At 44.3% G+C, this 10,285-nt stretch overlaps 1 protein-coding gene across 1 annotated transcript; it reads right to left on the bottom strand.

Annotated features, from left to right (window-relative positions):
• Positions 1 to 229: 229 nt before the first annotated feature.
• On the bottom strand, positions 230 to 9,418 carry Morn4 (MORN repeat containing 4). The gene is made up of 5 exons (XM_051199906.1): positions 9,270 to 9,418; positions 2,251 to 2,348; positions 1,441 to 1,555; positions 584 to 693; positions 230 to 402 (listed from the first exon to the last, which is right to left on the bottom strand). The coding sequence occupies exons 2-5, from the start codon at positions 2,315 to 2,317 to the stop codon at positions 254 to 256; spliced, it is 441 nt and encodes a 146-aa protein (XP_051055863.1). The 5' UTR covers positions 2,318 to 2,348; positions 9,270 to 9,418; the 3' UTR covers positions 230 to 253.
• Between the last annotated feature and the right edge of the window lie 867 nt (positions 9,419 to 10,285).

Below are 10,285 nucleotides of genomic sequence, written 5' to 3'. Positions count from 1 at the left end.
TCAAGGTTCTAGAAACGGAATAACAGCAAGGAAGAAAGGGTGGTCCCTGTTCTTGAGCAAATAAGGGTCAGGGAAGGACAGAACTGCTTCAGGGTCTTGGGGCCAAAATCCTCCACGCTTTTCTGCGACCAGACTCCTGATGGACAGGTGACAGCGCCTCACAGGCTGTGGTGTCACAGTCATCATCTCATATCCGGTTCATTGGTTCACCCCCCATGAGCGAGGGATGTTTCCAGCCGTGCTCAGAGCTCCATCAGGCAGCGAGATTCCTGGCTGACTTGGAGGCACTCTGCGCCCGCTGAACCACAGCAGAGCATTTCTCACGCCGCCGAAGCTTGTTGTTCTCAAAGAGACCTTCGTTTCGGGGTATTCCGTGAGAACCGTCGGGGAAAGTCAGCAAGCCTTTGAGGAGGGCAGAGAGAACGAGAAGGCATTAATGTTTCGGGCCAGCTCCATGTGGAAGAAGAGAAAAGGGACAGACATGGTCACCACAGATTGCTGGAGAGTCACAGAGAATTCAGGATAAGGAGGAGTGCTCTGGCCACGTTACACTAAATTGCCATCCTACCAAGTTGAAACTTACCAAAACCGTCTACTCTGCCATTTTTAAATTCCCCCTCAAAGGTCATGTTGTCATAGCGAATGAAAACTCCGACGCCATTAAACTTGCCCTGGGCAAACTCCCCCTCATACCTGCCGAGACACCAAGATGTTAGTTAGCTTTAGTGGGTGGGTTAGCTGTCCAGGGTAACTGAGGCACACTGTTAACAGTGTGTGTGAGTCAAGGCACAGAGCAAAGCTTATTCCGCCCATCCCCCAGCTCTACCTGTGCCTCTTTATACCATCCCCCAGCAGAGAGAGGAGTCACAAAGGCTGATACATGAGGGCTTAATTACAGGAAAAGAACTGAAGTGAACGGAGGTAAAGTAGAAGCTCACTCACCTTTCTGTCATTTCCAGTTTCACAGCTATTTGATGTGATACATTTGTTTAGAGCCAGAGTGTTGCTGTGTAGCCCAGGTTGGCCTCAAACCCAAGATACTCTTGCCGTTGCCTCCCCAGGGCTGAGATTACAGACATAGGTCACCATACTTGGCTCCTATATCTATTTTAACATGAAAAGGGCTGGCAAGATGGCTTGTAGGCAGAAAAAAACCTGTCTCCATGCCTGGTGACCTGCATTAAGTCCCGGGGACCCACATGGTGGAAAGGGAAAACTGTGACTTTTACATGTGCTATGGTGCACCTTTTGCAAATAAATAGATAGATAAAAATAAAAGAAAAAGCAAGGTAACCAATCAAAGAACCCCTCGTCTGTTCTCTTTAGGGCCTGGGCAAGCTCAGGGCTGAACAGACTGTCACCCATGCCGTACTTTTTTTCCCTTTAAATCAGAGTCTCACTGTTTCAAAAGACTGAGAAAGGAAATGACCTAATACTTACCTTGAGCCATCCGAGAAGGTCAGTACCCCAAAGCCATTAAAGAGCCCATTCTCAAAGTGACCCAGGTAGGTGCCACCATCTGCAAACATCAGTTGACCAAAACCATGTCTTCGGCCTGAGCAAAGAGAAGGACAGGGACCAGACTGGAATGGGGCGGCTTTTTTCCCACTGGCTCAGCAGTCCACACTTGACAGTGTTACCCACCAAAACACCACCCTTGGCCTGTGTGTGTGGACAGCCTGGACTCCTCGGGGCCCAGGCCTGGCCACAGTGTGAACTGCCCTTGGCCTCCGTGTGTGTGGACAGCCTGATCTCCTTGGCCATCTCATGGTTGGCTAGGACTGGGGCTGTGAGACTCTAAAGTGTCCAGGCTGAGTTTCCAAACTGAACCATTAAACTTCTGGCGTGGTTTCTAGCATACTTCACAGCTCCAAAGAATGTTTGCTATTCCTAAGAATAGATTACTTCCAAGCATAAAAAGCTGTCACAGGAGACTCAAGGCAAGGATTGTCACTTGCTGTTGAGTGTCTTTGCTAATTCCCAGATCCTCCTCAACTTCCGAAGACTCACTGCAATGAAGACGCTGCAGTGAACCTTAAGCTCTCCAATTTGCACCAGAAGAATTAATTTGCTCTTCTGGGTCCATTCACATTTACGGCAATAGACCGTGTTAAAGCGCTATAAATCCAGAAGGGGGAGACTGAACTCATTTCATCAAGCTCATTTTGCATCTCCTATGTGGAGATGAGTCCTGCAGCAAGGGATGAAGATGCGCGAAGTAGGCTGCCCCAGGGGCCCGTCTCTTCTCACCCTCCTTCCACTCGCCGCGGTATTCCTCCCCACTGGAGTAGGTAAAGGAACCTTTTGTCAGGGTCATGGTGGTAGCTTACAGAAGGGAAGGATGGCAACTGTAAGAAACAGAGAAACAAGCATCACACCACGGCTTGAGGACTCAAGGCTGTGCTCTGAAGGGCACACTACCTTAGGTGCACTTAAGAAAACACTCTCCTTGCCTCCCACCACATCTGCTAAAGCAGGCTTAGGTCTGCTTCTCTTAAGTTTTCAGCCAGCTTCTGTTCCTTCGACCTGGGATGGAAATGGAAGGTAAATATGCAAATATTTACTGATGTCTACTATGTGCTTGGATGTCTAAAACAGAGTCCCCGCAATGAAGTTAAAATATAGTTGATAAGCTCAGCAGGTGAAACACCAAACTATAGTAGAGACAGTGTAATTCCATGCCTGCTCAGATGGCAGATATTAGCAATTACAGGGGTGAACAGCCCTCAACACAACCACCGTTCATGGCTGTGATCCCAGCACTTGGAAAGCAGAGGCAGGTGGGTCATATGTTCAAGGTCATCCTCAGCTACAAGAAACCAGTCTGGAAGTAAGAAACAGGAAAACCAAAATTGCACAGCACAGAAAGTAAAAGAGTAACAGGGGGGCTAGCGGAGACAGCTTATTTAGGGAGCGATAGATACAGATGACCTGGTGTTTTTAAAGAACCTCACAGATGTAGTACCAACTCCCTTACAATTATAGGTGAAGAGACAGAAGCTCGGAGTGGTTAAGTTTTTTGGTGGTGCTGGGGAGATGGCTCAGTGGTTAAGAGCACCTGTTGCTCTTGTAGAAGACCCAGCCTTCATTCCCAGTTTCACATGGTGTTTTACAGCCATCCAAACATCAGTTCCAGGAGATCAGACACCTCCTTCTGACTTCTGTGGATATCAGGCAAGCACATGGTGCATGTACATACCCACAGGCAAGTATTTATACATATAAAAAAATCTAAACAACATTAAACCAAAATTTTGTTGGTTGTTGAGCAGGGACAAGCACACAGCAGGAACTGATGATGCTGGCCCTCCTCCTTCCTTCATGTTGAGCCTCTGGTTTTAGGTCAGACCAGTTCATGGCACTCTCCGAGGACTATAGCAGCTAAGTTAGGGAAAGAGAGGGTCTGGCATGCAACAAGGATTGTAATAGGATGAAAGCTTATGGAAAAGGAATGTGACACCAGGAGGGGTTGGAGGAGCCGAATCCAGTCGGAGAAGCCTGCAAGGAAGGGATAGCTTCTTACCAGGAGACAGACTTGCCTCAGTCTGGGTTAGCTGTGTGCAGTACTCCATCAACGGAGTGTTACAAAGATGGTAATGCAGATGTGTCAATGCAGAGGTTTGAGAAGCACCAGACTTGCCCTGGGCTGCACATAGCCTTGTTCTGCTTCCAGGGCATGAGTTCAGACCAACATTCTAGATGAGGCAGGTCATGTGGAGCGATTGTCCCAGCTGACCACAGAAATATGAACTCAGCAAGGCCTAGGGGGCTGCCCTCTGAGCCTAGCCCCATGGTAATGACTCACAGTTTCATTGGGAAAAGAAATAATAGTTGTTTCAAGCCACAGTGTTTTAGAGGTGTGTTTATCACCCAGTAAAAACTGATATATTCATGTGAGTGGATGATGGTGGGCATATAATATAGTGAGAGCAGAAGACATGCTATGATAAATATATCAAAAAGCATTGGGGACTAGTGGGTGGTAAAAAAAAAATTGTATTCAGGGGTATCTCATTTGAAGAGCAGATGAGCAGGGCATTCCTGGCACACACCTTTGATCCCAGCACTTGGGAGGAAGAGGCAGGTGGATCTCTGTGAGTTTGAAACCAGCCTGATCTACAAGAGCTAGTTCCAGGATAGGCTCCAATGCAATACAGAGAAACCCTGTCTCAAAAAACAAAACGAAACAAAAACAAACCAGGACAAAACAAAGAAGAGACAGATGTTCAAGATATTAAGCATAAATGGAGACAAACAGAATCAATAAACAATAGAAATATTTTTCAATTTTCTAGATCTTCTTATTCACCCCTTCATCTTTCTGTGTTTAAGCAATACAATGTTTTCTCAAATGATAAAATGCAGATTCATAGGCACAAACAAACCTATTGAGTCAGAGTCTGATGTCAACAGGACAAGTGCATCTTTTCTTGGGAATACAGGGACTAGGTCTACTGCACAGAGCTGGAGAGGACCCTTAAATGCTTGTGAGCCTGGTGCCAGTGACCAGTTTCCTTTCCTTTCAGGTCACAAAGAAACTGAAACTCTTATCATCAGTCTAGTATCAAGGCAGGCTTGGGTAGAGGTCAATGCAGCGTCTCAGCAAATACAACATTAATGAGAGGAAGATAAGAAGTGTTTCATAAGAATTTCAAGAGAGAACTCTTTACAGCAGAGCTAAGGTATTCTGATAGCTATAGATCATCAGTAGCTCTTTCTAGAACTAAATGAGTTAATGGTAGTCAAAGTCAAAGGATGATAAACATGCTGGGCATGGTGTCACATGTCTTTGATCCCAGCATTCTATAGACACAGGCCAGCTAGGGCTATATATGAGACCTAGTGGTAAAAACAAAACCCCCAAATTGCAACATAACTTTTCAAATCACACCCACAAGAATCTAAAGAACTCTCTCTCTCTCTCTCTCTCTCTCTCTCTCTCTGTGTGTGTGTGTGTGTGTGTGTGTGTGTGTGTGTGTAGTGTGTATTTGTTGTTCTGAGACAGGGTCTCTTAATGAAGTCCTGGCTAGCCTGGAGCTTACTATGTAGACCAGACTGGCCTTGCATTCAGAGAGATCCTCCTGCCTCCTGAATACGGGGTTTATGACATGTACTACCAAGCTTGGCTGAAGAACTTATCTTTGAATCTGTCACTAGACTTAGAAGATCTTAGGACGAGGGCATTTTCTTTAGTGGTGGTTAACCGATTCCTCTTCACTTTGCTGAATGGGTACACAGGGCTTCAGAGGGACAATACTTTTGCACCTATTCACTTTTCCTAAAAGCTACATGGAACTTCCAGAGTGGCATCTCACCTTGTTCCACAGGGATCAGGGGAAAAAAAAGAAATATTTGAGGATTATCTATGAACAAAATAATAGCTATGAACTTAAGTTGAAAATTTACCTATTCGTCGTCGTCTTATTATTTTTTTTGTATGCTGTTATTCTCTTGGGTCGATATCTTAACTATTTTAAGGAAAGTGATAGAATTTGAGATTTTACTTTATTTTTAAAAAGGTTTTATTTATTTATTTATTTATTTTATGAGTGCTCTATCTGTATATTTGCCTGTATGCCTGAAGATGACCTTGGAGTCCATTATAGGTGTTTATGAGCCACCATGTGGTTGATGGGATTTGAACTCAGGACCTCTGGAAGAAAAACCCAACACTCTTAACCGCTGAGCCATTTCTATAGCCCCTGAAAACTTTTTTTTTTTTTTAAATTACCAAATGTGGTAAAGCACTTTTTTAAAAGTGCTTTAAATTTATGTGTATGTGTGTGAACCTGCAGGAGTGTATGTATATTACATGTATGCAAGAGCCCATGAGTCCAAAGGAGGGCTTTATATCCCCTGGAACTGGAGTTACAGACTGCATTTTCATTTTCTAAAGACATTTGCAAAGTCTCCCTAAGTTTGATCAGACTTGGACTGCTTTAAATATAGCACCGTGGAAGTGATGTTCATCATAAATGTTCATTCTGCTTATTGATAGACCCATATCTCGAACCCTGAGCCACATTCTAATAACACCTGACTGGAGACAGTGAACAGCGAGGTGGTTCAGCAGGTAAAGGTGCCGGCCCCCAAGACTGACAACCAGAGTTTGATCACTAAACCCACAGAGTGGGAGGAGGGAACTTTCTTCAGCACGTTGTCCTCTGACTTCCATAAGCATACCATGGCATGCACACATACACACAAACAAATAAGAAGGTGCATAAATTAAAAATGTTACTTTAAAAATACTATCTGGAGGGGCTGGAGAGATGGCTCAGAGGTTAAGAACACTAGCTGTTCTTCCAGAGGGCCTGAGTTCAATTCCCAGCAACCACATGGTGGCTCATAACCATCTGTGATGAGATCTGGTGCCCTCTTCTGGTGTGTAGATATACATGCAGGCAGAACATTGTATACATAATAAATAATAAATCTTTAAAAAAAATACTATCTGGAGGTTCCCAAGTAACAAGGAAGCCAAGTCAGTTACAGGTCATGTGTTGTTGCTCTAGTTGGCATCCTCATTTTTTAACCATCTTGGATTAGGCAGGCACGAGGCATCAGCGAAGGAGATGACAAATGATTCCAGCTCCCAGACACTGAACCCACATCTCATCTGAGAAACTATGGAACAAAGAGAAGACATTTCCATGATGTTAGGCCCAGATTCTTGGCCCACAGAACGTCATGGGGTAGTTTTAAGTTGCCAAGTGTTGGGTTAATTTGTTATTTAGTGATAGCAAACTACACACCATCTGTCAACTGCTCCTGCCAACATTCTGTGCTGTTTTTCAAGAGTATGTATTACCAATTTCCATTCCTATTTATCTAGAGAGATTTGGTAAGTTCAGGAGTTGTTTGTCAAAACCATATCCAGTCTCAAGAAGCAAATCAGAAATGCTAATCAAAAGGAACATATGTAGAATTTATGGGTCTCAGGTTATAGCTGGATACATTTGGCTAGAAACTGCTACATGTGTCCAAATAGTTGTTACAGTCACTACCTGGGACAGTGTTTGAATTAACTTAACTCTCCAGGGTAACAGTCAACTGCACAGCCACAAGGAGGAGAGGGGATTTCATCAATAACCATGATTATCTATAGTCATTGGGACAAATCTAGTTTAGAAAGGTGCATGCAATAGTAAAAAAGATGGAAAAGCCCGACGCTTTCATAAGGGATGAAAATAGTGTTTACATTACTTGTGCATATAATCTTGTGGAGAGTAGCTCTAGGCTTTAGATATGCACAAGGAATCGAGTCACAAACCGATAAGATTCACATTCCTACAGACACTTACCCTTTCTGTACTCATGATAGACAAGCTGCAAAAGAACAAGTCAAACATAACCTAAAATTACTATTTTGTGTCTGTAATCCACTATCCTATTTCTCTGCAAAAGAAAACATAATCTTTGCTGTATTAATTTTTTTTCTACCATAGACAATTCCAAACAGTTTTAAGACAGTGACAAGAATTTTTTTTTCTGTTTGTTTTTGTTTTTCTTGAGACAGGTTTTCTCTGTGTAGCCTTGGCTGTCCTGTAACTCACTTTGTAGACCAGGCTGACTTCACACTCACATAGCTCTGCCTGCCTCTGCCTCCCGAGTGTTGGGATTAAAGGTGTGTGCTGCCACCATTCAGCTGCTTTCATTTCTTTTAAAAATGTTTTACATTTATGCATATGTGAGTGAACTTTCATGAGTGTATCATACTCATACTACATGTATGCAAGAGGCAATGGAAGCCAAAGGAAGGCTCATACCCTCTGAAACTGGAGTTGCAGGAGGCTGTGAGCCACCGTGTGGGTGCTGGGGACTGAATCCTGGCCCTCTCAACTGCTGAGCCATCTCTCCAGCTTCTCATTTGTTTCTCTCTCTCTAAATCAAGCTTATGAAAGACCATTTATGTATTTATCACAGTAACTTTTGTCTAAATTAAAAAGTTTTGTTTGTTTCTTTTTTGAAAGAGGGTATCTCTATGTAGTCATGGCTGACCTGTAACTTGCTCTGTAGACCAGGCTGGCAAGAGAGATCCACCTGCCTCTGCCTCCTGAGTTCTGGCATGCTCCATCATGTCCATCTTAAATTAAGAAGTTTTAAAACAAAATAACAGCAACCCCTTTCCCAACCTAAGAACATTTATTTCCCAGTTAGAGACGATTTGTTTGGGAGCAGCCACCTTCATGACCCACACATCTCCAAAGGACAAAGCCACCTTTCTTAAGTAGGCAGTCTTACACAAGTTCTTTTAGTTATTATAAAGAAAGCAACCATGGGGTTTTAGAGCCCTAAGAGGAGAAAGCTGTGATGAACAAAGATTATGAAACCGGGATACTGTTTGAAGTGAAAATGAAATAATTAGGTTTTTAAACTTATAATTATAATCTCCCTTCAATTTAGAAAGTAAGCAATGGCATTGTTAGTGCAAACAGGTCTTACTTGGGAAGAATGTGGGATACTTAGATTCAAGAAGGTAAGAAGAGAACACTGATACCAGAAAGGGTTTTTTGTTTGTTTTTTGAGATAGACTTTATCCTGGAAGTTGCTCACTCTGTGGACCTTGAACTCACGGAGATCCTCCTGCTCCTGCCTCCTGAGCGCTGAGATTAAAAGTGTGGACCACCACCACCAGGCCAAAATGGGTTCTAAAAAGATGATGGGGCCACAGAGAGTCATGGGCTCTTGGGAGTAATATTGTCACAACACTATTCTATGTCAGAGAATGCCTGGGACAGGCTCTAATTAAACGAAGTTACTTTGGTTGGTACCTAAGCAGTTCGTGGATGCTGGATGCTTAGAAGACACCAGCCAAGTAACCGAAACAACCCATTCCCCAAGCCTCAGTCCGTGGGTCCTTTTTCTACCTGTGGCACAGACATCCCAGATCAAGCAAAGCCCTAGACCTTCACCAGACAACCCAGTGCACCCCCACGCTGCATTTCCCCCCTTCATTTCAGTCTGGTTCCATACTTCCTGGGGTCGGCTCCCACCCCACAGTCTCTTCAGCTCTCACAGGTCTGACATTCCCTCCAGACACAGCACGGCACACCCCTCTCCATAACCAGTGCCCTGTGTTTTCCAGAGCTACGATGTCGGGGTCGAAACTCCAAACCCAGGCTTGGGACCCCACCCGCAGCCACCTTCTGGTCAGTACAGCCTGGACAGAGGCGCACTCCTCAGCCCGGGTCACCTGCTTGACGCCTCTGTTTCCACTTTGTGGACCACACTCCCGCATCCTCCTCCCACCCGCGCCACGGGCCAACCTGAGCTTAGCCTCTTGGGGACGACCGTCACGCCCCGACGCGACGCGGGGCTCCAGTGGCCAGGATCTTTGCTCTTCTGGGCTCCCCACTGACAATTTCCCCTCCACCACCTCCACCCGCCTCAGTCCCACTGGACGCCGCCATCCCTGATGCCGCACTGGGCACAATTCCCGCTGTTCATTGGCTGTTACCTAGGCAACCGCGAGCAACGCCACTCTCCATTGGTCCACTCTTCTTCCGTGCCATCTTTGTGAGGGGACGAGTGTTTTGGGAGCCTGGGCCAAATATCTGAAAGAGGGGTGGGGCTGAGCCTTCTGTCTCATCTCAATCAGCCAAACAGAAAAGGAGGATCCAGGTTTCATCTCTCTAGAGACTTCCAGGCCGAAACTTTAATCCCATGTAAGGCCGAAGGTGTGTCCAAATGGCCACCAGCTCAAGAGGTTCTTATCTTTATATTCATAAACAGCTCCACCGCTAAATAAGAAGAGAGGACCTAAATCTAGCTTTAGAAGTCAGCTTTATAATTAGCAAGACGCTGCACTTTAGCATTCATAGGGACTCATTATGACCCACATCCTTTGTATTTAAAATATATTGCCATTATTGGAGCAAATCTGTCAAAATACTGTTCCCAAATATACAAGTGGCCATATGTTTGTTTACTGAATCATGTGCAGCATGATGTCAAGTTCTGACAGGCTTGGAAAGCCGCGGTCATTGTTGTTTCTCTCATGGGACTTCTTATTGCGAGACAAAGCAAATTGCTTCAAATTGCTTTTTGGATTGGGATTTCTTCATCCACAGGTTAGAAAACGATAATGATGACAATAATAATGCCTTTTCAGGACTTGTATGAGAACACAATGTAAAAGGAATAGTGGTTTGAAGTTATTTTTTTAAAGATTTGTATTCTGTGTTCAAATTCCATCTCTGCTATTAATTGTATATGTTTTTGAGTAACTTATTAAGCTCTCCAGCCTGTAAAATGTGATTGGACCAATAGATTTAATATGGTA

Source organism: Phodopus roborovskii, unplaced genomic scaffold, assembly GCF_943737965.1.
Source record: "Phodopus roborovskii unplaced genomic scaffold, PHOROB, whole genome shotgun sequence".
Lineage (NCBI taxonomy): Eukaryota > Metazoa > Chordata > Mammalia > Rodentia > Cricetidae > Phodopus > Phodopus roborovskii.
The sequence above is the reverse complement of the archived record's forward strand: the minus strand, read 5'-3'. Positions and strand labels throughout refer to the sequence as shown.